A 27,835-nucleotide genomic window follows, 5' to 3' on the forward strand; every position below is an offset into this window, starting at 1 on the left:
GAACAAAGATGTTAATGATGGGATTCATGAAATACCAAGTGGAGATGGTAAATTCTCCCCTGTTGGAGATAGTCATTTCCAGGCAAATCTGAAATGGACATTAGGAAGGGTATGTTAAAGGGATCATCAAATGTGGTTCCATGGGATGCACTAAAAAACAAAATAAGAACCAATCAGACATGAATGCCAGCAACAGCTTCAATGAATTCCCACAAAACAGTGTGAGGGGATAAAAAGAAATCCAAAATGGTGTAGCAAATTGGATCTAAAATTAGTTCAGAAGCAGAAAGCAAATGAAAATAACTGGTGATTTTTAATGACTGAAAAGCTGTTACTGATGAGGTTCTACAAGGGTCAGTGTTTTGTCCCTCATTTGTGTTTTCTTAATTAACCTAAAGGTAGGGGTAAAGAAGTAGCTTACTTACAATAAATTTGGCTGAGTTTAACCAAGAAGACAAAGTTTTTGACTTCAGGACATAGCTTTGTTCAGTTGGAAGAGAATTAGGAATGAATTTTAAGAGATTAAACTTGTCAAGGGAAGGTACGAAAAATGCAAGATGTTAAGAAATGTAAAGGATGGAAGGAATCTCAGCTTACTTGGATGAGGTTGTTAAAATGGCTCTGTGGCTGCTTTCTTCTTATTGGTCAAAACAACAATATAAGAGAGAGTTGAGTGAACTTGGCCTTTTCTCCTTGGAGCGACGGAGGATGGTTGAGTGAACTCGGCCTTTTCTCCTTGGAGCGGCGAAGGATGAGAGGTGATCTGATAGAAGTGTATAAAATGATGAGAGGCATTGATCATGTGGATAGTCAGAGGCTTTTTCTCAGGGTTGAAATGGTTGCCACAAGAGAACACACATTTAAGGTGCTGGGGAGTAGGTAACGAGGAGATGTCAGGGGTAAGTTTTTTACTCAGAGTGGTGAGTGTGTGGAATGGGCTGCCGGCAATGGTGGTGGAGGCGGATACAATAGGGTCTTTTAAGAGACTTTTGGATAGGTACATGGAGCTTAGGAAAATAGAGGGCTATGGGTAAGCCTAGTAATTTCTAAGGTAGGGACATGTTTGGCACAGCTTTGTGGGCCGAATGGCCTGTATTGTGTTGTAGGTTTTCTATGTTTCTATAAACTAGAATTGTATATTTGTCATGTCAAAGTATAAGCACCACCCGCAATTCTGGTCAGGTTACAGAAAATCAGTGAAAGTATGGGGAAAATTTGAGATTAACAGCAGACTTGGAATTTTTTTAGTTGCAAAATTGCTTTTGTACTGTGGGTCTTTTTTTTTGGCTACATCAGGTTGGTTGTCTTAATTTCCAGCATCGCCAAGTGAAGGCAGGGCCAGCTCTTTTTACTTGGTGGGGCGATTTTGATTAACTCTACAGACAAAAAGAACACGGTGTGTAGATCATTCATTGTGCCCGTACAAACCAACCATAGCCTAGCACCCTGTTTTAAGTTCAAGTTTGCACTCCCGACTTCTGCAGAATTGTTGACACTTTTGCCTGCTGCAAACGGTGAAGTTTAGACTACCCAGTTGTCTCTGAGCCTGAAATGCACCACACATCAACACGCCATACATCTGCACTCAGGGACACGTGTCACTAAAGCCTTTCGCAGCAATAAGCGCCAGTGCCTTTTTCACCGTGCAGGAGGGTGGGATAGGGAAATTAGAGCAAGAGCCCCTCGAAGTGCCGTCACTAGCCGGGTGCTACGCAGGCGCAAAGGCAGGCCACCTCGGATTTTCCACCCTGCCCGGTGGGGAGGTAGATAGCAGCGCATGTGCGGTGTGCCGATGCCGTAACCCTGCCCATTGACTGCTGGCAGGTAGCGAGATACCGGCAACAACAACTAGTACTACTACTACTATACTAGTGTTGTCAGTGCGAAGGACGGCTGCTGGATTCATTCATGATGCGGCGGTGAGGCTGCGGCATTGACCTGACTTCTCTTGCGGTTTGTTTGCGGCAGCTCTGAGCCTGAGGCCTGCGACTGGCGGCGGGACCGACCGGTTGATAGAGATGAACGGCTCCAGGAAATATATCTCCATCAGTGTCCCCGATGCGCCCGATTCCATGTCCCCGCACATCAAGTCGGCGGAACAGCTGCGAGTGATCGGCTTCAATCTGGGTGACTGTTCCAGGTCTATGCAGTTCGCCATTTGTGTGACCGGAGTCTTCGTCTTCTATCTCGTGTATGGATACCTGCAGGTCATTGCCAAGTTCTATGCACAAATGCCGCTTGCTCTTCAGTACAAGCCTACCCCGTGTTTTTGCAGGCCGGGGTGGATTGTGCTTATTGCATTGCATTGCTCTGCACTACACACAATTACATTCGCATTTAACATCCCTTCTCTTGATTCCTAGGAGCTCATTTTCTCACTGGAAGGCTTCAAACCCTTCGGCTGGTACCTAACTCTGGTGCAGTTTGCTTTTTATTCCACGTTTGGACTGGTCGAGCTCCAGTTCACGCAGGACAAGAGGAGGAGGTATTTGTTTGGTTGTTACTATGATAGTCCCTCATTGCAATTCTAGTCTGCAGACGTAAAACAACGCGCATTTAGAACCCGGAAGTTGGGTTTTAAACTGGTTTGGCTTACCGTGTTGTATGACTATTCATGTAATAGTTCAGATTATTTTTAGTCAAGCATTTTTTAATTCTATCATAGTATTGATAGACCGAATAATGTCTTTCCATCCTGTTGCCATTCTGCAAGACATGTTACAGGTTCAGTGATTAGATGGTATCCTAATATAACGCATTGAATAATAAATTAAGCACCCCTTATCTGAAATGCTTGGGGTCAGAAGTTTCTATATTTATATATATAAATAAAACAGTAAAAATCATTACATACCGTTAGAATAATGAAATGTTAGTATGTGCAGAGTAACAAAAGCAACACAGCAGCATCAGGAAAATATCTGAATCAGCTGTTGAACAACAACAAACAACTGCAGGCTTTCAGTCTCCATCTACCGTTCTGCGTTTTGAAGAAAGGGTTTCAGTACATTGTATTTGCATTTTAGTTTGTTTATATCCCTCATATAAAATCAGCATTGTAGACTTTTATTAGTGCTCGAGATCAGCAGAAGCTTTAAGAATTTTATGTTGTGCCTTTTCTTAAATTTCTGCAACCAGCCTGCTGAATATTCACAATTGCCTTCAATTTTCAGTTAATCGTGATAGATCTTTGCTTGTTTCATGATCAGCATACCGTTAAGTGGCATATGTTCACCCAACACTGACAGTACATGATTGGGGATCTTCATTTTTTACCTATGTGAGGTCATCTCTCAGATCCCTGAGAGCCTTCCCAGCATCTTGTGGAATTTTCCATTTGTAATGTCGTGTCAGCGCTCAAAAAAAGATTTGAGGTTTTTTGGATTTCAGATAAGGAGTACTCAACCTGTGCTAGTTCAAAGTAAACTTTATTATCACCTTATACTACCCTGAGATTCATTTTCTTGAGGGTATACTCAAGCAAATCTATAGAATAGCAGCTATGTCAGGTTTAATGAAAGATAGATCAGAGTGCAGAAGACAACAAACTGCAAATGCAAATATAAATAAATAACCAACAAGAATATGAGATAAAGAGTCCTTAAAGTGAGATCATTGGTTGTGGAAACATTTCAATGATGAGGCAAGTGATTCCCTTTTGTTCAAGAGCCTGATGATTGAGGGTATTAACTCTTATTGAACCTGGTGATGCAAGTCCTAAGGCTCTTGTACCTTTTACCTGATGGCAACAGAAAAAAGAGAGCATGGCATGGGTGGTGGGAATCTCTGATGATAGATGCTGCTTTCCTCCGGCAGAGTTTCATGTAGATATGCGTAATGGTTGGGAGGACTTTACCCATGATGTACTGGGCCTCATACACCACCTTTTGTAGGATTTTCCATTCAAAGGCATTGGTGTTTCTGTACCAGGCCATGATGCAGCCAGTCAATGTACTCTCCACTACACCGCTATAGAAGTTTGTCAAAGCTTTAGACATTGTGGCAAATCTCCACAGGCTCCTAAAGAAGTAGAGGCACTGCCGTGCTTCCTTTGCAGTTGCACTTATGTGCTGGGCCCAGGACAGGTCCTCAGAAACGATAACTTCCAGGAATTTAAGTTGCTAATCCTCTCTACCTCTGATCCTCCAATGAGGACTAGCTCATGGATCTCTGGTTATATTTACATTTAGAATAATGAAAAAGTATATTTCCTAGTGGTAATGTATCTCTGCACACTAATTTTTAGAATACACAGACTTTCACTAGAAATGTAAATAAAATACACCCCCATGATCTTGTTAGTTTGCAGTTGGGATGTTGTCTTTTGACTGGTCAGTGTGGAGAGAATGGACAGTTTGTGGCTGCACATGTCAGCAACAGAGATACGTCTGAGGAGGTCCTTAATCTGTTCCTTCCTGCAAGTGCTGGTTGCCTGTCTGTTTTTGAGTAAATTTTTGACTGTTAGTTGGGAAGAGGTAGGGGACCTTCAGTGTTTGGTCTCTAGATGTTCTTGACAGTGCTAAAGAATATGTGCATGTCTTAGTTATGAATAAGTTACTGGATCTTCCATGTCCTGTCCCCACTGTCTGGCCTGTGGGGCACAGCTTTTTTGTATAACCTTGGTCTGCAAAACACCTCATGTTCCCTGCAGGCAGATGAATGATCCCATGATCTCAAGAAATAGATTGTAAGATGTATTTGTGTTTTATTAGCTCATGGTTATTCTCATTACACAACCCTGGTGTTTTCTGGTAGATAAAAGCTCTTCATGGGTGCTCCTATACACGCTCGTAAAGCGCTGTCAGAGAATGACTTGGTATTGTTAGTTCTCTAAGTAGGGAAGGTTTTGGGGACAGAGGGATTTAGGGGTCAGGTTAGAGTTTAGGGACAGTTTGTTAATGACATGACTATGATGAGACATCCTACAGAGAGAAGGTAGAAGAGCTTGGCCTGGTGCCAGACAAATAACCTCTTCAGTGTCAACAGGAGAAAGCAGATGGTTATTGACTTCAGGAGGGCTTGCAGCGCTCATTCTCTTCTTCCCAGTGGCAGCACAGCAGTGGAAACTATAAGCAGTTTCAATCTCCTGGGAGTGCATATCTCACACAACCTCTTGTGGTTCCAGAGCACATCCTACATAATCTAGAAAGCTCACCGACACCTCTACTTTCTGTACAGGCTGAAGAGAGATGGACTGTGCACAGCAATGCTGGCAACCTTGTACAGATGTGCAGTTCTGAGCATGCTACGGAAGCTGCACTGCAGCGGACAGGAGGGCTCTACGGTGGGTAGTCAGAGCTGCCCGATGCCTCACCGGCACCAGCCTACCTGCCATCAAGGACATGTATGCAGAAAGATGCTGGAAAAGGACTAGCAATGTCATGAAGGATCCTGCTCTTGGACTGTTTGTCCCACTTCCGTCAGGGAAGAGACTACATAGCATCCATGCCAGGGACCATTATACTCAAAACCAGTTACTTTTCCCCAGCAGTAAGGCTCATCACACCACACCACTCCCCACTACCATTACTTTATCATTTCCTGACTGAGTCTCCTTATGGACAGACTCTCCTGTGCCTAGCGTCACTTTATACACAATCTATGTACGTAGCTATCTTATGTATTTGTACTTACTGTGGTTTTTTTTATGTTCTTTTATCTTGCTGTGTGCATTTTTTTGTGCTGCATCTGTTCTGAAGTAACAGTTATTTTGTTCTCTTTACACTGGTGTACTGGAAGTGGCATTAAACAATCTTGTATCTTGATACGGGGCAGTTAGAAGGCATATTAGGGTTTCGGGACAGGGATGTAGAAGACTTAGTCTTCAGGCCTCCGCTCTGCACTCAAAGGCCAATGATGTGGATGTATGTTAAAAGGCAAACGTAGATGCTGGCCGTCCCAGGTCCCCAGCATCAGACGGTTGTGCGGGTAGGAGGCCCAACGGCCAGTGTGTCGGCAGGAGCAGAGTTCAGCCCTGAAATTTGTGGTCCCTTCATCAGTCCATACTGAGGACCGGAGGCTGAAGGTCGATTGGAAGTTGAAGCCCAACTACCAAAGTCTGGAGTTTGGAGGGGACCTGTCCTGGATTTGTTGGATTATCTGGGTGGGTGGGTGGGCGGGAGGAACAGAGCTTGTTTTGCTGTTGTCGTTTTTTTGCTTGTTGTTACTGTTTTGTTCTGCCAGACATCATGGGCATGCTATATCGGCGCCAGAATGTGTGGCGAAATTTGCGGACTTACCCCAGCACAGCTCTAGATGTATCGTTTGGTAATGCATTTCACTGTACATTTTGCTGTACATGAGATAAATCTGAATCTGATTTTATTTTTTTTTATTATTGCATCATTTCTGTTATCCTTGTTGTTTAATGACCAGGCTGAAGGAGATCACAGTGGTTTTGGCAGTGATTATCAATAGCTATCAGCATGGAAGCTGAAGATCTGCTTGCAGTCTCTTACTTAAGAGGAAGATGGAATCTAACAGGTGACATGCATGGATTGGGTTGTTGCTGTGAAGTTCTATGCTTACCCGTCTGGCAAAACAGTGTTTTTGATATAACGAGACTGCATTTGAGAACAGTGTAGCAGACGATGTTGTGCTGACCTCGTAACCTATCCAAGATTAATCTAACCATCAGCCCTCTACTCTTCTTTCATCCATGTGCCTAGTCCTGATGAAAAGTCTCAGCTCAAAACACTAACTTTTTATTCCTCTTTTTAGATGCTGCCTGAACTGCTGAGTTCCTCCAGCTTTTTGTGTATGTTACTCTGGATTTCCAGCATTTGCAGAATCTCTTGTGCCAATCTAAGAGTTTCTTAAATGTCCCGAATGTACCAGCCTCTTCCACTATCCGTGCAATGTGCTTGATGCACTTACCACTATTTCTGTTTTTAAAAATCGTGACTCTGACATCCACCCCTGTACTTTTCTCCAATCACCTGTCCTCTTATATTATCCACCCTGGGGAAAAAGAACTAGCTGCCCTCTTGATCTATGCTTCTTATCATCTTTACACGTCTATCAAGTCTCCTCTCATCCTCGTTCACTCCAAAGAGAAAAAGTCTAACTTGCTCAACCTTTCCTCTTAAGACATGTCATCCAGTCCAGGCAACATCTTGGTAAATCTCCTCTGCACACTGTAAAGTTTCCACTTCCTTTCTGTGATGAGGCAACTGGAACTGAACAGGATACTCTGGAATAACCAGAATTTCAGAGAACTGCAACATTACTTCGTAGCTCTTCAACTAAGTTCCTCAACTAAAAAAACCACCACACTTAACCACCTTATCAACTTGTGTGACAACTTTCAGAAATCACAATCCCATTTGTTCCTTCAAACTGCTAAGAATCCTGCTATTAATTTTGTACTTTGTCATGAAGCTCGACTTTGCAAAGTGAATCATTTCACACTTCTGGATTGAATTCCGAATGCCACTTCTCAGCCCACCTTTGCAAACTGCCAATGTCTTGTAATAACCTATGACAACCTTTTACAGAGTCCACAACACCGCTAACCTGATGTCATCTGCAAGCTTACTAACCCACCCTTCCACTTCCTCATCCAAGTAATTTTTAAAAGTCACAAAGAACAGGAGTCCAGAACAGATCCCTATGGAACACCATTAGGTACCGACCTCCAGGCAGAATGTGCTCCATCTGCTACCATCTTCTGCCTTCTGTGGCAAAGCCAATTCCAAATCCATGCAGCCAAGTTTCCCTGGATCCCATGCCTCCTGACTTACTGAATGAGCCTACCATGGGCAATCTTGTGGGACACCTTACTAAAGTCTTTATACACCACATCCTCCGCTCTACTTTAATCAACTTGTTTTGTTACTTCCTCAGAAAAGTCAATTGGTTCATAAGGCACAATATGCCTTTTACAAAGCCATGCAGACTATCCCTAATAAGGCTATGCTTTTCCAAATGTTCATAAATCCTGTCTCTAAAAACCATCTCCCATTAGTTTAGCCACCACTAATGTAAGACTCACTGGTGTATAATGCAGGATTATCCCTGGAACAAAAGAGTAACATTTGCATTCCTCCAGTCTGCTGGTACTACTCCTGTGGCCACCAAGGATGTAAAGCTGATCACCAACAGCGCAGCAAACTCTTGCCTTGCTTCCCATAGTAACCTGGGGTATATCCTGTCCAACCCTGGGGCTTATCCATTTTAATGGCTTTTTTTCAAAATTTCCAATACTGCCTCTTTCTTAGTGTGGACATGTTCCAATATATCAGCCTGTTCTACACTGGCCTCAATTCATCAAGATCTTTCTCACTGGTAAATACTGAAGCAAAGTTCTTCTACCACCTCTGACTCCAAGCAAGTTTCTTTTATTATCCCTGATCAGTTCTACCATCCCTCTGGATATTCTCCTATTCTTCACGTACGTGTAGAACACCCTAATCCTATTCATCAAGGCCATCTCATGTCCTCCATCCATTCTTAAGCTCCTTCCTGGCTACCTTTTAACTCTCGAGCCCTGTCTGATCTTTGCTTCCTAATACTTAAGTATGCTTCCTCCTTTCTATTGTCTAAATACCCCACCTTTCTGATGAAACATGCTTCCTTCAACCTTCATTTTAGCAGAAAGAGGATCCTATTCTATTTGGCTTTCACTACCTCCTCCTTCTGATCATATTTTTTACAGAGGAGTGCATCTTTTCTGACCCTGGATGTTGAAATTTCTTTGGATAATGGTTTTCTCTTTAGGATGTAAGGCTTCCATAATAGAAGTTCATGCCTGTAGTGTGCTTGTTTAGTTGTTGGAGTAAACCTGAAGATATGAGATTCACTTATCCTCCACGGAGAGTAGCTGATATGCTGGACTTGATCTTTCTTGGTAGCAAAATCCATTTCAGTTGCTCTTTCTGGAAGAACACCCTCTAAAAACCACCTTATTTGTTGATCGAGATCTGGAGGTGGCCATGTGAATGTCAGAATTCCTGGGCTACAATAGCCTACTGACTTCGAATCAGTTGGTGTTCAGTCAGATTTGAGGATCCCAATGTCCTGAGTTCCAAGCTTCATACTGAGGGGCCGAAGCACACCTGTACAATCAAGATGTCCACTCCCTTCTCTTTCCCACAGTTCTGTAAATCTCCTTTGATGGCTGTAATTGCATGTATCAGCATTTTGAGCCATGCATGGCACAAGTAAATAGCAGAGAGATACAGTGCAGAAATGGACCCTTGGCCCATTGAGATCACACTGACCAATCTTTAGAATTCTCTCCAAATTTCTTCAACTCCCCAGATTCTACCTTTTTCCAAAACACCTGGGACAGTTTAAAGCAGCCAATTAACCCACCAACCCACAAGTCTTTGGAATATGAGAAGAAACTGGAGTACATGGAGGAGACCCACACAATATAAGGGGGAGCATGCAAACTTCAGAAATTTCACCTGAAGAAAGGATTAAACCTGGGTCTCTGATGTTGTGAGGCAGCTGCTCCTTCAGCTGCACCACTGTGCTTCCTTTGTAAATATGATAAATTTGCAGACAATGTGAAGATAGTTGGAGGGACAGGTGGTTTTGCAGAAGTAGAGAAGCTACAGAAGGACTTAAACAGATTAGGAGAATGGGCAAAGAAGTAGCAGATAGAATACAGAGTTGGGAAGTGTATCGTCATGCTTTGGTGGAAGAAATAAAAGTGTACACTGTTCTCCAAATGGAGAGAAAATCAAAAATCTGATGTACAAAGGGACTTGGGTGTCCTCATGCAGGATTCCCTAAAGGTTCATTTGCAGGTTGGAGTTGGTGGTGAGGAAGGCAAATATGGTTTTCACATTCATTTCGAGAGGACTCGAATATAAAAACAAGGATGTAATGTTGAGACTGGTGAGGCCTCACTTGGAGCATTGTGGGTAGTTTTGGGCCCCTAAGAAAAGATGTGCTGATATAGGACAGGGTTCAAAGGAGGTTTGCGAAAATAATTCCAGGTTTGAAAGGCTTATCACATGAGCATTTGGTGGCTCTGGGCCTGTACTCACTGAAATTCAAAAGAATGAGGGAGGGATCTCATTGAAACCAATCAAATGTTGAAAAGCCTCAGTACAGTAGATGTGGAGAGGGTATTTCTTAAGCTGTTGGAGTTTAACACCAGAGGACGCCGCCTCAGATAGAGGGATGTCCATTTAGAATGGAGCTGAGGAGGAATTTCTTTAGCCGGAGAGTGGATGGTCTTTGCAATTTAGCAGCCAAGTCATTTGGTATATTTAAGACAGAGTTCAATAGATTCTTGCTCAATCAGGACAGGAAGGGATATGGGGAGAAGGCAGGAGGCTGGGGCTGAGAGGGAAATAGACCAGCCATGACGAAATGGCAAAGGAGATTCAATCGGCCAAGTAGCCTAATTCTGCTCCTATGTCTTATGATGTGCTTTATTTTTAAATGCAGAGATGTAAATGTGATTTACTTTTTAAGGTGACTTAATGTGAGTTAAAAAATGGAATGGGATTGGCTAACCAGTTGAAAGCCGCAAGAAGGAATAATTAAGTCCTTTTCAAGTTGTCAAACTGTAACTAGCAGGGCACAGGGGTTAGTGCTGGCATTATGGCTGTTTGCAATATGTTTAATTTATTGGAAAGAAATGAAAGTACTGTACCCAAATTTATGAATAATAAAAAGGTAGCAAGGCAGTCTGTCAAGAGGATACAACCAGTTTACAGAGAGAGATTGGTAGGTTACAGGGCATGGACAAAAAGTTAGCAGGTAACATAAGTACGTAGCAAAAATGTGTTGTTCACTTTGGAAGGAAGAATGATAAAATTCAGAAGTAGAGAATCAGGTTTAGTGTCACTGGCTTAAGTCAGGAAATTTGTTGTGGCAGCAGTACACTGTAATACATAATATAAACTAAATTACAATAAATGTATATTAAAATTAGATGAGTAGTGTAAAGGAATCAAAAATTATGTGAGGTAGTGTTCATGAGTTCATTATCCACTCAGAAATCTGATGGCGGATGGGAAGAAGCTGTTCCTGAAACAGCTGCTGTAGGTACAGGGGTCTTTAGACTCCTGTGCCCCTTACCTAATGGTAGCAATGAGAAGATGGCATGTCCAGACCGATGATGGATGACACCTTTTTGAGGCATTACCTGTGCAGGTGCCTTCAATGCTGGGGAGGCTAGTGCCCATGACGGAGCTGGCTGAGTGTACAAATTTCTGCAGCTTTTTCCGATCCTGCACGGTAGCCACTCCATACCTGGTGGTGATGCAACCGATTAGAATGCTCTCCAAGCTACTTCTGTAGAAATTCGTGGGAGTCTTCAGTGATATACTAAGTCTCCTCAAACTCCTGATGAAACATAGTCACTGTGTTGTCGTCTTCGTAATTGCATCAGTATGTTCGGCCCAGGGTAGATCTTCAGAGATGTTGCCTCCCGGGAACTTCAAACTATCACCTTTTCCACTGCTGATCCCTTGATGTGTTCCTTCGACTTCCCCTTCCTGAAGTCCACAGTCAATTCCATGGTCTTACTGATGTTAAGTGCAAGGTTATTATTGCAACACCACTGAACCAGCTGATCTACCTCACTCCTGTAAGCATCCTCATCACCATCTGAAATTCTGCCAACAATAGTTGTGTCATAGGCAAATTTGTGGATGATGTTTGAGCCATGCCTTGCCACACATTTGTGGGTGTAGAGCAGTGGACTAAGCACGTATCCTTGAGGTGCACCAGTGTTCATTGTCAGTGAGGAGGAGATATTATTTCCAATCCACACTGAGGTATGGTCTCCCAGTGAGGAAGTCAACGATCCAGTTGCAGAGTGAGGTACAGAGGCCCAGGTTTTGGAGCTTGTTAATTAGAACTGATGGTATGTTAGTGTTGATTGTAGCTCAGTGTTCAATAAACTGCAGCCTAACATGGGTATTGCTATTGTCCTGTTAATCCAAGGCTGTGTGGAGAGCCAGTGAGATTGCATCTGCTGTAGGCCTGTTGTGGTGATAGGCAAATTGGAGCAAGTCCAGATCGGCCTTAGGCAGGTGTAGATTCTGGCCGTGACCAACCTCTCAAAGCACTTCATCACAGTAGATATGAGTGCCACTAGGAGATAGTCATTAAGGCAGCTCATCCTACTCTTCTTGGTGGTGTGATTGTCACCCTTTTGAAGCAGGTGGGAACTGCCAACAGCAACAGTGAGAGATTGTGGATGTGCTTGAACACTCCCATCAGTTGGTTGGCACAGGTTTTCAGTGCCCTATCAGGTACAGCATCAAGCTTGATGCTTTGCAAGGGTTCACCCTCTTGAAAGGTGTTTTGATGCCAGCTTCCGAGACAGTGATCACAGGGTCACCGGATGCTGCAGGGTTTCACACAGATGTAGTTTTATTCTCCCTTTCAAGGTGTGCATAAAAGACATTGAGCTCATTTGGGAGTGAAGCATCACAACTAATCATGACGTCAGGTTTCGCCTTGTAGGAAATAATGGCCTGCTTACTCTTCCAGAGCTGATGTGCATCCAATTCTATCCCTAACTTCAACCAGAATTGTTTCTTCACTCTTAAAATAGCCTCCTGTAGGTCATACCTGGGCATCTTGTATAATTCTGGATCACAGGTCTTTAATGTCACAGATCTACAAATCAGAAAACCCTCAACAGACAGACTATGAATCTTTTGGTTCATCCTCAGCTTGTGGTTTGCGCACGTTCAATATATTGTCTGGTAAAGATTGCAAAAAGCTGCAGCACAGAGGTTTGGGGATCTTTGTGCATGAAATGCAGAAAGCTAGCATATACATGAGATTCTGCAAATGTTAGAAAGCTAGTGCAACATATTAAATGCTGGAGGAACAGCAGGTCAGGCAGCCTCTATGAGGGGGAATAAACAGCCAATGTTTTGGGCAAGACCCTCCATCAGAATTGCCTAAAAGCCAGAATACAGAATCAGCAGTTAATTGGGAGGGCTAATAGGATTTTATTTAAAAGGGTTTGTGGTGTAAAAGCAGAGAAGTCTTACTACAGCTGTTCAAGGCATTAGTGAGACCATATCTTAGGCACTGTAAATAGCTTGGTCCCCTTCTTTAAGGAAACATATGGTCAGTGGGGGCAATACCCACATAATGCTGGAGGGACAGATCAGCATCTACGGAAGTGAGTAAACAGACAACATCTCAAGCCGCAACCCTTCTTCAGGACTGGAAAGGACGGGAAGAAGAAGCCGTGAGGGAGCAGAAGGAACAGAAGCTGAAAGGTGATAGGTGAAGCCAGGTGGGTAGGAGGAGGAGCATGAAGGAAGTTGGGAGGTGAATGGTGGAAATGGTAAAGGTCTAGAGGAGAGTGGACCATGAGAGAAAGCGAAGGAGGAAGGACACCGGCGGAGGTGATAGGCAGGTGAGGAGAAGAGGAAAGAGGTGAGTCAGAGTGGGGTTAAAGAAGAGGGAATGGGGAGGGGAAAAAAAATTACTGGAAGTTGGAGAAATTGGTGTTACGCCATCAGGTTGGCAGCTACCCAGATGGAATATGCAGTTCTGTTCCTCCAACCTGAGAGTGGCCTCAATGTGGCAGTAGAAGAAGCCGTGGATTGACATGTTGGAATGGGAATGGGGACTAGAATTAAAATTGTTGGTCACCAGGAAATCCTGCTTTTCTTTCCTGCAGATGAAGTGAATGCGCATAACAAAGCAGTTTCCCAGTCTGCATCATGTCTCCCTAGAGCAAGGGGTCTAGATTGGGTGGAGTTTATTAGGTGCGTTCAGGAAGGCTTCCTGACACGATATGCAGGTAAACCTACAAGAGGAGAGGCTGTACTTATCTGGTATTGGGAAATGAACCTGATCAGGTGACAGGTCTCTCAGTGGGAGAGCATCTTGGAGATAGTGATCACAATTCTATCTCATTTACCATAGCATTGGAGAGGGATAGGAACAGACAAGATGGGAAATTGTTTAATTGGAGTAAGGGGAAATATGAAACTATCAGGTAGGAACTTGGAGGCATAAATTGGGAACAAATGTTCCCAGTGAAAGGTATGGTAGAAAGGTACGGCAAATGTTCAGGGGATATTTGCGTGGTGTTCTGCATAGGTACATTCCAATGAGATCAGGAAAGGATGGTAGGGTACAGGAACCGTGGTGTACAAAGGCTGTTGTAAATCTAGTCAAGAAGAAAAGAAAAGCTTACAAAAGGTTCAAAAAGCTAGGTAATGATAGAGATCTAGAAGATTATAAGGATAGCAGGAAGGAGCTTAAGAATGAAATTAGGAGAGCCAGAAGAGGCCATGAGAAGGCCTTGGCAAGCAGGATTAAAGAAAACCCCAAGGCATTCTACAAGTATGTGAAGAGCAAGAGGATAAAATGTAGAGAATAGGACCAATCAAGTGTGACAGTGGAACAGTGTGTATGGAACCGGAGGAGATAGCTGAGGTACTTAATGAATACTTTGCTTCAGTATTCACTACAGAAAAGGATCTTGGGGATTGTAGCGATGACTTACAGTGGATTGAAAAGCTTGAGCATGTAGACATTAAGAAAGAGGATGTGTTGGAGCTTTTGGGAAGTATCAAGTTGGATAAGTCTCCAGGACCAGACGAGATGTACCCCAGGCTACCATGGGAGGCTAGGGAAGAGATTATTGAGCCTCTGGCAATGATCTTTGCATCATCAATAGGGAGCGGGGGAGGTTCTGGAGGATTGAAGGGTTGCAGATGTTGTTCCCATATTCAAGAAAGGAAGTAGAAATAGCCCAGGAAATTGTACACCAGTGAGTCTTACTTCAGTGGTTGGTAAGTTGATGGAGAGGATCCTGAGAGGCAGGATTTATAAACATTTGGAGAAGCATAATATAATTAGGAATAGTTAGCATGACTTTGTCAAAGGCAGGTCGTGCCTTAAGAGCCTGATTGAATTTTTTGAGGATGTGACCAAACACATTGATGAAGGAAGAGCAGTAGATGTAGTGTATATGGATTTCAGCAAGGCATTTGGCAATGTACCCTATGCAAGGCTTATTGAGAAAGTAAGGAGGCATGGGATCCAAGGGGACCTTGCTTTGTGGATCCAGAACTGGCTTGCCCACAGAAGGCAAAGAGTGGTTGTAGATGGGCCATTTTCTGCATGGAGGTCGATGACCAGTGGTGTGCCTCAGGGATCTGTTCTGGGACCTCTTCTCTTTGTGATTTTTATAAATGACCTGGATGAGGAAGTGGAGGGATGGATTAGTAAATTTGCTGATGACACAAAGGTTGGAGGTGTTGTGGATAGTGTGGAGGGCTGTCAGAGGTTACAGCAGGACATCAATAGGATGCAAAACTGGGCTGTGAAGTGGCAGACGGAGTTCAGCCGAGGTAAGTGTGAGATGGTTCATTTTGGTAGGTCAAATATGATGGCAGAATATAGTATTAATGGTAAGGCACTTGGCAGTGTGGAGGATCAGAGGGATCTAGGACACTCAAAGCTGCAGCACAGGTTGACCCTGTGGTTAAGAAGGCATATGGTGCATTGGCCTTCATGCTACAGCTACATAGGACCCTGATCAGACCCCACTTGGAGTACTGTGCTCAGTTCTGGTTACCTCATGACAGGAAGGATGTGGAAACTGTAGAAAGGGTGCAGAGTAGATTTACAAGGATGTTGCCTGGATTGGGGAGCATGCCTTATGAGAATAGACTGAGTGAAGTTGCTCTTTTCTCCTTGGAGCGACGGAGGATGAGAGGTGACCGGACAGAGGTGTATAAGATAATGAGAGGCATTGATTGTGTGCATAGTCAGAGGCATTTTCCCAGGGCTGAAATGCCTAACACAAGAGGGCACAGTTTTAAGGTGCTTGGAGGTGGGTACAGAGGAGATGTCAGGGGTAAGTTTTTTTTTTACGCAGAGACTGGGTGAGTGCGTGGAATGGGCTGCCAGCGATGGCGGTGGAGGCAAATACAATAGGGTCTTTTAAGAGACTCTTGGATAGGTGCATGGAGCTTAGAAAAATAGAGTGCTACGAGTAACCCTAGGCAATTTTTAAAGTAAGTACATCTTCAGCACAGCATTGTGGGCTGAATGGCCTGTATTGTGCTGTAGTTTTTCTTTGTTTCTATTTCTATATTTCTATGTCTCACCAGTGTAGAGGAGGCCACATTGGGAGCACCAGATACAGTAGAGGGGTCGTAGATGAACTGTTGCCTCACCTGGAAGAACTGGGGCCCCGAATGGAGGTCAAGAAGGAGATGAGTGAGCAGTTGTAGCACTTTTTCCACTTTCAGGGATAAGTGCCAGGAGGGAGATTAGTGGGAAGGGATGAATGGACAAGGGAATCATGGAGAGAATGATCCCTATGGAAAGTGGAGTCAGGGGAGGTGAAGATATTTGGTTGTAGGATTCCATTGAAGATGGCAGAAGTTGTGAAGTACTGTATAATGTACTGGCTGCGGAGGTAGTTCAGAGAGCTTTCACTGAAATGGTCCTGGGTCTGGAGTGATTGTTTTGGGATTGAAAGGTTGAACAAGTTGAGCTTTAGAAGAATAAGAGCATTAGGATTACTGGAACATGTAAGATTCTTGGGGACATGACTCGGTAAGACTGAGATGAGGAAGAATTTCTCCTCTCATCAGATCTTAGCATAATTAATTCTAGATTTTCCATAGGACAAGAAATGTCTTTTTTTGGCGGGGGTTTTGTTTTGTTTTTGAACAAAATGGCTCCTCTCTACTGTAGAAACATTTACAGGTAGATGCAAAAACTATTGTCACTTTGCCAACCAGTTATAATAATGGAATAAAGGTTAATTTTTTTTTTATCTTTGTAGCTTTCCTGAAAAATAGCATATCAAAAAATTTAGAAGTAGCTGGCATGTTACTTACCATACAAGATATTTACTCCTTGCTAAGGTCAAATTTTTATCTGAATCTGTTTCAGATAGGGTTTATGGCCTTGGTACTCTTAAAATTGTCAAAGTTTTAACCAAAACCAGCATTGTTCATTAAGATTTGAATTGACAATTTTCTGATGCAGGGTTTCGACTCAAACCTTCCCCATTCCCACCCCAACCCAACCCAACCCCCAAATGATGCCGAGTTCCTCCAGAAGTTTGTTTGTTGCTCCAGATTCCAGCATCTGCAGTTTTTTGTGTCTCCAATTTCCTGTGGTTGCATTTGTAGTCAAACAAACATGTTGCTTGTGACATCAGTTTTCTTAAGTTTTCTTAAGAGGCATATTCTTAGTGCAGAAGAACCACAGAGGCATTTTAGATCTGCAACCAAGGATAATTGTAGGAGCTTGCTGAGAGGTCTCAACAAGATGTGCATTCTCTAAATGCCTGTACTTTGGGGAAGCCTACAGTATGGACAATACCCACTTGACTGACTAAAATGGGATGAAAGGTAAAGCAGGAAAGCCTATCCTTGTGAATGCACTTTTGACACCCTCCCTATTAGAGCAAAGAGAAGCAGACTTGTGATGCGACGCAATAGACTGCAGAAACCTGATGTGGACTAGACATTGATTTATGCTTTTACACTGGTCAACATTGAGGGATTTGTAATTTAGACACTGGCGTGACTAGTGGAAGCTCCAGACCATGATCAAGGCAATATGGCTAATTGGATTTTAAAATGTCCTGGTGATAGGCCACAGAAGACAGTGATGAAACAATGCTTTTCTGATTTGAAATTTGGTACCAATGATGTACCATAGGGGTTGATGCTGTGATCATTGTTGTTTGTGATATACACTCAGTGGCCACTCGATTTGTTTCCTCCTAAACCTGATAAAGTCGTTATGAGTGCGTGTTTGTGGTCTTCTGCTGCTGTAGATTTGATGTGTTATGCATTCAGAGATGCTCTCTGCATACAACTGTTGTAATGTGTGGTTACTTGAGTTACTGTCGCCTTCCTGTCAGTTAGAACCAGTGTGACTTTCTGCTCTGACTTCTGCCATTAACAGGTTGTTTTCACCGACAGATCCACTGCTTATTGGATGTTCCGTTTTTCACACCGTTCTCTGTAAAATCTAGAGACTGCTTTCTCTAAAAATCCCAGGAGATCAGCAGTTTCTGAGATACTCACACCATCCCGTCTGCAACTAACAATCATTCCATGGTCAAAGTCAGATCATATTCTTTCCCAGTTTGGATGTTTGGTCTGAACATGCTTTTATGCACTGAGTTGCTGCCACATGATCGGTTAATTAGATAATTACATTGATGAACATGTGTACAATAAAGTGTCACTGAGTACATATCAAAGGCTTGGGTGTGTATGCAAACTTATGAATCATGCCTCTTGCATATGACATGAAAGGTTGCACTGGAGAGAATGCAGAAGTGGTTCAGCAGGATGTTGCTTTGGTTAAAGGATCTTGGTTATGGGAGAGGTTGGAAAAGCCAGGGAAAATTGGTCGTACAGTGGATTCCAGTTAATTGGGATAGATCAGGACCAATACATCGTGGCCCAATTAAGCAGCTGCCCCAATTAGCCAAAGTTTCATGGAAATAGTTAAAAAGGTATTTTTTTAAAAATCACAAACTGAGTAACAAATTATATAGATAAGTGAAATACAGAATAAATTAGGACACTAGAAATACTGCTACAGCACTATAAAACTATATTAGTTCCTAATAGCTATTGACGGCATGCTGTGTGTACTTTTGACTGTAAATGAACAAAATCCAAGCAGACACCCATTGTAGATAATGGACTGCCTTCATACAATGCATCCTCCAAATCTTCATTTTCATCTTAACATTCAAGATGATCATCAATACTTTCAAAGCCTTTGTAGGTCCTAACTTATTGAAGTAGTGAAATCGTCTCGTTTTCACTCCCAGCCATTTCTGGCATCTCCAAGCCTGGATGCTTGAAACTGCAGTGAGCAAAACAGTTATGAATTATCTTCCTGCTTATTTCATGCCAACTATCAGTGACAAACAATCACTGCTTTTTAAACATAAGTACTCACAACTCAATGCTATTTTAAAATTGTTTGCATTGAGTATGGTGTAGTATCTTAACAGCCACACAAGTGCACATGACTGACACTAGTTAGAAACTGTTTGGTAACAGTCTCCTATACCAATTAAACAGCATAGTATCCTAAATAAACAAAGGGAATCCTAGCTATTTTCTCGAATAGTTTTTGTTCTTTAAGAGTTGTACCACATAAGCTGCTGGCGCAATTAACCGGAATCCACTGTATTTTAGTTTAAACTTAATCTGAATATTTATGATTAATCTTCTGAATTTAGCATTAGGCATGAACTTAATTTCTTTTAAAATGTTATGAAATTGGTATAGCTTTGTGGATATCAGTGATACAGCTTTTTTTTGTCAAATAACTAGAATAGATGCTCAACAAACCTAAATGAAATTCCTCAGACATTGGGAGAAAGCATTGAATATTTCAGCCCTGTCCAGCATGGGTGTGCAGAAACAGCAGAAGGAGCATACAGCATCTCAACCCACCTACCAGTCCTTTTAAGCACCACCTGCCCACCCATGACAGAGAAAATACCTCTCTTATGGGACTCGGAATGCAAGTGGAAGTAAAACATTCTTGCTTGCCAAAGAAGAAAAAGAATTTGCTTTACTTTTTTCAATTTAATATAAAGTAAAAAGTATGCTTAAATCTAATGCAAAATATAAATGTAACAAGAATTGGGAGTATGAATTGGTCATCTGGGACTTTGAACCTTCTCTGACACTCATTAAGATCATGTCTGATTTTCTGCCTCATATATTCTTTCCCGCACTGTCCCAATTTCCTTTGATTCCCTAACATCTGGAAGTCTTTGAATTTGCCTTTGAATGAACTTGATGACCAACCACCACGGTATCTGGTTTGGAAGATTTCAAGTATTACCATTCTGAGTGAGAATATTCTTTCTTCTCTGAGTCCTAAATGATCATCCTTTATTCTGACTGCAATCCCTGATTTTAGGCTCCTCACTGGACAGATGCAGCCTCTCTGCCTTAAACGCTGTAAGAATTTTGTTAGTTTCAAAGACATTGTCAATAAACTCTAGAACTCATACTTAGTAGTCTCAATCTTGCACCAGATGGCAAGTCTACAATCCCAGGAAAAAGTTTAATGAATCTTCATAGCAGATTTATCAGTCATTAGGTAAGAAGACAAGACTACAAAATATACCATTTGCTTTCCTAATTGCTGAATGCTTATCCTAAGGATGCATCATCCCCTTTGAATATTAATATTTCCTATTCTGTCACCATTAAAAATAGTTCACATTATTAAAAATAGTCCTCATTATTCGCAAGGGATAAGGGCATAGATTTTCAGTAAATAACGAAAAACTACAGATAACACTAAGACCACTGGCAGTGATTCCTCCAAAGACATAACAAATTCTTTGAAAGTCAGATACATATTACTACTCTTTTGCTGCCTTCAGGACAAATTTGAAATAATGCCTAGGGTTGACTGCACAAATATGCAGCTCCACAGATAGCAAGTCAGAGAATAATAAGGACATAGTATATGAATTGGGTACATTGGTATTGAAGTTAATATAGAAAGGGATTGTAACAAGAAACAAAAAAGAATTTAAATTTGGTCGAATGAATATGAACTTTAAGCATAATGCAGCAGAAGATAATACTTCAGGGTATGTGTTTTATGTATTTACAAATTTGAATATTTTGAAGCATTTTTGATTAAAATCTAAATGAACTCAGTCACAGGAAACGTTTTGCTTTTTCTTTACTGTAGTATATAAACATTGTAAACAAAGACTACATACCATGGTTTATAAACAAAGCGTATTAAGCACCAAAATTAACTTAATTTGATTTATAAGCCTTCTTTATGCCTTATTTTACAGAATCCCCTGGAAAACATATATGATGATAGCATTTCTAACAGTGGCAACTATGGGATTATCAAATACCTCGCTTGGTTATCTGAATTATCCAACTCAAGTAATTTTTAAGTGCTGCAAGTTGATTCCTGTAATGATAGGAGGAGTCTTCATACAAGGTACACAGGAGTTGTAAATTATAGAATAATTCAGTTCCTAAAGTGCAATGTCATCATTGATTGTTTTTTTGCAAAATAAAACTTTGTATGCAGTTCTCTTTCAACCTCCCTTAGTAAATAAGACAGCACTAAGTGGATGATATTACAGAATGTTGTTCTAATGTGCTTGACAACTTTATCATCACAATATCAGGTACGAAAGTTGTCTTCTGAGTTTTTGACTGGAATAATTTCTCATAAATATGCTTTCAATTTGCACCTTTTGCACACTTAATTCTTTTAAATGTGACTTAAGAATTTAATGATTCTATGCAAGTCATTGAATTAAAATATTGATTAATGTAAGTATTTGTCAGATTTGTGCAGTAAATTGCCAATTTAAGCTAACCACTGCAATAACACTCTTCTTGGCTTTTCCAACCTCTCACTCTAAGTTGTAAAACACAAAATATATCGTGAAACTTCATTTTTATGTTTGCTGTGAAGTTTGCCGGTTAAATAGATGAGTGTTGCATGTGTTACATACCCCGTAACTGGGTTGCCAAACCAGCAGAAATGGACCACTTAGTTGGAGTCTGGATTACTGGAACTAAGAAAATTTTTATTAAAGAAATAAGTAACACAGTATTCTAATCGTAAGGATATAAATGCAATGGGTTAGCAATGATAAAACTCGGATGTACACAGAACTAGGATAATAGGAATCAATCAAGCTCTATCGCAGTCTAGGGGTAAATGATCAGTCTCAAGTGACGCAGAGTTCAGTTCAGCTGAATACAGTTCGCAGTAATCGCTGTTGTGTCATGTGTGTGTGAGAGAGAGAGAGAGCGAATGATGATATTCAAATCGGATTCAAACAGACCTTTGATATTCCTCGCAGTTAGCTTTTGGGCGAGCCCTTTGTAATGTCTTCTGAGGTCACCAACTGTGAACCCTCCGTTCCGGATACAATCGTTCTTCTGCGGTGAACCCGGCACCCAGGCAAGGGTGGACACACACACCAGGTTCCCGCCGATCGTACCTTTCCACCCTGTGCATCTATGGTCGGTCCCGTGACCAGACCTCCAAAAAAAACTCCCACCAACTTGTGGTGGGGGGGCACACTGCACTTCCAGGGTCTCATTACCTCGTGATCTTGTGGTGTGTCCCTTGCCTTAGCGGATCTGTTCCTTTTATCCTCTTGCTGGGGTATCGCCTGTCCATCAAACTTCAAACAGTTCAGGTTCAAAGGAACCGGTCTGACAATACTCGGAACTGTGTCTCTTTTCGTTAATCTCTCTCGTCTCCCATTAACATTTCTGAATGTCTCCCCATTGTCTCTCTTATCTCTCTCATCGGCATCAATCTTCTGATAACTTGGTCTTTTGTCGCACCCCTATCCTTGGAAGGATTTTTACCGGGGTAAAAATTATAGGCATGAGTACACTATTAGATACACACAAATATACATGTTCATCAGCTATTTGGCTAATACAGAGAACTTTGAGTTGTCAACACCTTGACAGACAGTCAGCAATCACATTTTCCGTTCCTTTTATATGTGTTATTTTAATAATCCTCTAAGACCAGGCTCCAACTTAGCAAACTTCATAGTGGCCAAAAACACTAATGAATTGTGATCAGTGTAACTTCTCAGTGGTTTTCGTCCCGGACACAGATAACAAGGGTTGTCCCACACCAACTTAGCGTTCTTTGGCAAGGGCTTAGTAAGAGGGTGGGTAATATCCGCAAAGTTTTTTTTTGCAAAACTTCCGATAGTGCCCCACCATCTCCAAGAACCTTCTCAGGGCTCTCTTGTCTATCGGGGTGGGGACTTCAGAGATAGCCCGCACCTTAGCTTGCATCGGAGCCAGCTGCCCCTGTCCTACCACAAATCCCAGATAAGTGACCTTCCCGTGGCCAAATTCACTTTTTGCGAGGTTCACTGTCAAGCTGGCTTCAAACAGCCGTTTAAACAGTTCCACACTGTGCTCCTCCCACGTGTCACTCCAGACCACTAACTCGCCAATATACGCTTCTGCGTTCTTTAGCCCTTTTGTCACTGAATTAATCATCCTAAAGGGGTGTTGCTCACTAGGCTGACCTGATGGGACAACAACACCATGTCCCGGCTCTTTGCATCGCCTCGGGACATCCGGACATATGTGTGCGTGCCATTTAATTAGCTCTGTTAGTGGGTCGCTTTGTTCGGGGATTAAGGGAGAGACCTTATCAGCAAAGCTGGCCAAAACAATAGACTTCTCCCATCTGGTCGGCACCATACTTATCTTTTCAAAATGGGTTTTCCCCTTATCAGGTGGCACACTAGCCTCATTAATTTTCATGATAACACCGACTAGGTCTGTTCGCCTATCGTGGCAAGCTGTTAGCATATCAATAGGCTGTGTCGGCTCACATCTACAATAGTCAATAGCATCCTTCCTCCTGTGCTGCCAGTAAAACTCTTTCATGATTCCGCCGACTGTTTTCCTACCCCTAAAATGTCCACCGAGGGGTATCTTGTGGGCCAGGTTAAGAATCTCATCCCCATAAATTTTTGGCACCACCCCCCCATTCCTCATCTGCAGGCACGGTACTTGGTCTCCATTTCTTCCTTAGTACTCCCTCCTCCACACAATAGCCCACTGGCTCCCTTTTTAATTCTGCTTCGGAGAGAGCTGTCTCCATCAAAACCATCAGCTCCTCATCTCACTCCTGTGCCTGTACAAATTCCTTCCTTGCTAATGATAAATCTACCTTAATTTCCGTTTCACTACGCTACTCCTCACTTTCTAACCCCTTCTGATACAAGGCTGGTAAAAACGTCTCAGCCAAATCTATATTTACTTCGGCAGTCTTTCTAGACACACGCCGAGTCACTGCGCAAACGGGATAAATCTGTGAGTCCATGGGCGGGGCCTCAATCCTGGCAGGCTGGCTTGTCAATCTTACTGCTGGGTACACCTCTCCACCGGCGAGGTCATTACCGAGTAAGACCTCCACGTCTTTCATCGGTAGTTCGGGCCTCACCCCGATCGTGACCGGTCCAGAGACCAAGTCGCTTTTTAGGCGTATCTGGTGCAAAGGTACTGCTTCAGTCCCTATTCCAATGCCTTTTATGACCCTGACCTCCCCAGTCTGGGTCTCTGAACTAAAGACTAACACACTCTATAATATCAGTGACTGACAAGCTCCAGTGTCTCTCCAGATCCGTACTGGAACTGGGTTTAACCCCTCCTTCACTGACACCAATCCGGCCAAAATAAACCTCTCGCGCCCTTCCTGAACTTTATCAGACCTCTTCTCCCCCAGCGGTTTGTTTGCCGGCTCAATATAGCCATTCGGAACCGCCGTTTTTCCTTTCCCCGTCTCCTTCTTTGGGGCGAAGCACCTGGACGCAAAGTGACCGGCTTTCCCACAATTATAGCATATGACCCCAGGAGACTTCCTACCAAACTGCTTCCTGTCTACCTTATCCCTCTCACTAGTCCCCGGCTTACTTTCTGACTTTTCTGGTGGACTCTCCCTGCCGTCCTGACTACCCTTCTGGTAGCCTTTACTCGGGGTAAACTTCATTCTATGTGTCAACGCGTACTGATCCGCTAACTTAGCAGTTGCGGCTAAAGTGTCTGCCTCTTTCTCATCTAGGTAGGGTCTCATACCTTCAGGGACACAACCTTTAAACTGCTCAATCAGGATTAGCTGTAGCAGTCTCATAATCCCCATTGACCCCTTTCGAGGCGCACCAACGCTCACAATACATCTGCATCTCTTGGGCAAACTCTAAATACGTGCAGCCCCACTGCCTCCTCGCATTCCGGAACCTCTGCCGGTATGCCTCCGGGACCAACTCATAAATCCTGAGTATGGCCTCTTTCACCACCTCATACCTCTGGGCATCTTCTGCGGACAAGGCCGAGTAAGCTTGTTGGGCTTTTCCTTTAAGTATGCTCTGAAGCAAAACAGCCCACTTATCCCTCAGCCAGTCCTGACTTGCAGCAACTTTTTCAAAATGGAGAAAGTACCGATCCACATCGGTATCGTCAAATGGGGGAACCAACCTAACCTCCTGGGTCGCCCTGAACCCTCCACCTTGGTTCAGCATGGGCTCCTGCGCTGCCATCATCTTTAACTTCTCCAGCTCAAATTCCCTTTCCCTCTGTTTCTCTTCTCGCTCCAACTGCCTCTCTTCTCGCTCCAACTGTTTCTCCTCTTGTTCTAGCTGCCTTACCCGGAACTCGTGCTCGAGTCTCAATTTTTCAATCTGCACCTGTACTGCGTCCCCAGCAGGTTTTCCAATAGTTATCACCTCCAGCTCCCCTCGGGGAAACACACCTTTAGACACATAATGCTCTATGATAGCTCTGTGCATCTCCGCTCTCCTCATTGTCGACTTCCCCTTAAAAAGATTCAACCGTTTGGCCACAGCTGCCAATTCCGCTTTCCTGGCATCCTCTAATGCCTCCAAGGTCGGCGCTTTTAGAAATTCCTCAATCTCCATTTCTGCTATTTGCCTTTTCTTTCTTTTGGGAATTTTAACCCAATCAATTTCCCAGTCCCAAATCTAGCGTTGAAAATCGCGGACGAGATCCCCACTTATGTTACATACCCCGTAACTGGGTTGCCGAACCAGCAGAAATGGACCACTTAGTTGGAGTCTGGATTACTGGAACTAAGAAAGTTTTTATTAAAGAAATAAATAACACAGTATTCTAATCGTAAGGATATAAATGCAACAGGTTAGCAATGATAAAACACGCATGTACACAGAACTAGGATAATAGGAATCAATCAAGCTCTATCGCAGTCGGGGTAAATGATCAGTCTCAAGTGACGCAGAGTTCAGTTCAGCTGAATACAGTTCGCAGTAATTGCTGTTGTGTCGTTAGAGAGAGAGAGAGAGAGCACGAGCGAATGAATGAATGATGATATTCAAATCGGATTCAAACAGACCTTTGATATTCCTCGCAGTTAGCTTTCGGGCGAGCCCTTTGTAATGTCTTCTGAGGTCACCCACTGTGACCCCTCCGTTCCAGATACAATCGTTCTTCTGCGGTGAACCCGGCACCCAGGCAAGGGCGGACGCACACTCCATGTTCCTGCTGATCGTACCTTTCCACCCTGTGCATCTATGGTCGGTCCCGTGACCAGACCTCCAAAAAAACTCCACCAACTTGTGGGGGGGGCACACCTCACTTCCAGGGTCTCGTTACCTCGTGATCTTGTGGTGTGTCCCTTGCCTTAGCAAACCTGTTCCTTTTATCCCCCTGCTGGGGTATCACCTGTCCATCAAACTTCAAACATTTCAGGTTCAAAACAACCGGTCTGACAATACTCGGAACTGTGTCTGTTTTCATTAATCTCTCTCGTCTCCCATTAACATTTCTGAATGTCTCCCCATTGTCTCTCTTATCTCTCTCATCGGCATCAATCTTCTGATAACTTGGCTTTTGTCACACATGGTGCTTTTGCAATCTGACTATAATCATTTTCAAGCTGTGGCTGAAAGAATTGGTACAGCTCTGCTGATGTTATTGCTACAAACATCTTGTAAGCATAGAAAGTCTTCAAAAAGACTATGGATCAATGTAATATGACCATATATTGATTCAGTGTTCAGACATTTCCCTCATAAATTCCCTTTAAAAACTACTGCTCTTCAAAACTATCACCTTTTCAGTCTTATTTGAGTCTTTATTAAATTGTACGTCCTTAACAGATAACCAATATCCTTGGACTTTACTAATTTAACATTTTGAATTTATTGGTACCCTTTCACGTCTTAAAATGTAGAAATATTCTTCAGTGGCGGCTCAAGAATAACTAACAGTGGACTAATTAATTAAAAAGATTACAGAATAAACAAAAAGCTGGTTCATGAAATAGGTTCTAAAGAGAAAGTATTAATGAACTAAACTGTTAAAGTGATACAAGAGACAGGAAACTTAAAAATATCAAGCTTGAACACATGATTGTGAGGCTGCAGATGTAGCAACCATGGCGATTAAAAATAGAACCAAAAGCATATCCTAGAATCATGCTGAAGAACACGGCTTGCACCATGCAGAACCTTTTGCCCATTAACATGAATCCCATTTGCCCATGTTAGGTCTATATCCTTCTATGCCTTTCTTATTTAAATTTCAGTTTAAATATGTCCTAAGTGCAATGATTGTACCTGACTCAACCACCGCCTCTGGTAGTGAGTTCCAAATATCAAACATTTTCAGTATATTTTTTAAAAAATCCCTTCATGTTCTTTTTAAAGCTCCTTCCGCTCACTGTAAAACCCTGCCCTCTCGTTTTTTGATAGGAAAAATCTATCAAACTATGCCTCTTATAATTTTATATGCCATCCCACACCCTCTTTCCCTCCAAAAATAACATACCCATCCAGTCTAAACTTTCCCATAACTAAAATCCAGACAACCTCTTGATGAATCTTCTCTTCATTAGATCCAGTGCAAACTGCATCCTTCTTATGGTGTGGCAACCAGAACTGCACATAGTACACAAACTGCAGTCTAACTAATATTTTGTAAAGTTGTAACATTGTTATAACCTTTATAGTTCATGCCTGACCTATGCAGTTAAGAATGTCATATGCAGTCTTCACCACCTTATTTACCTGTGCGGTCACTCTTCCTAGGCATTCCTTAGTTGTTTTAATAATTGTTTTAATATTTGATGGCATGATCCATTGTGGTTAAGTGAGAATGGGACTGCTGGATGAATGGGACAGTGCAGGATAGAGAGTATGAGCCTTGGGGTGTCGTGTTCTTACCTGAATATTTTATTGGCATGTGGGAGGATGTTGTGCTGGAGGTAAGTGGAGTTTATAACAAAAGCTCAGTGATTGAAATATTCAACTGGTCAAGCTGCATCTGAAGAGAGAAACTGAGTTAATGTTTCGGTTAAGAGCCTG

At 42.6% G+C, this 27,835-nt stretch overlaps 1 protein-coding gene across 1 annotated transcript in view; it reads left to right on the forward strand.

Moving 5' to 3' along the window:
- Positions 1 to 1,738: 1,738 nt before the first annotated feature.
- slc35b3 (solute carrier family 35 member B3) overlaps positions 1,739 to 27,835 on the forward strand; it is a 61,580-nt gene continuing 35,483 nt past the window's right edge. The window contains exons 1-3 of the mRNA XM_072261787.1: positions 1,739 to 2,207; positions 2,364 to 2,485; positions 20,777 to 20,931. Of these exons, the coding sequence (XP_072117888.1) occupies positions 2,019 to 2,207; positions 2,364 to 2,485; positions 20,777 to 20,931 (466 nt within the window). The 5' untranslated portion in view covers positions 1,739 to 2,018. The remainder of the gene's footprint in view (positions 2,208 to 2,363; positions 2,486 to 20,776; positions 20,932 to 27,835) is intronic.

Source organism: Mobula birostris, chromosome 1, assembly GCF_030028105.1.
Source record: "Mobula birostris isolate sMobBir1 chromosome 1, sMobBir1.hap1, whole genome shotgun sequence".
NCBI lineage: Eukaryota > Metazoa > Chordata > Chondrichthyes > Myliobatiformes > Myliobatidae > Mobula > Mobula birostris.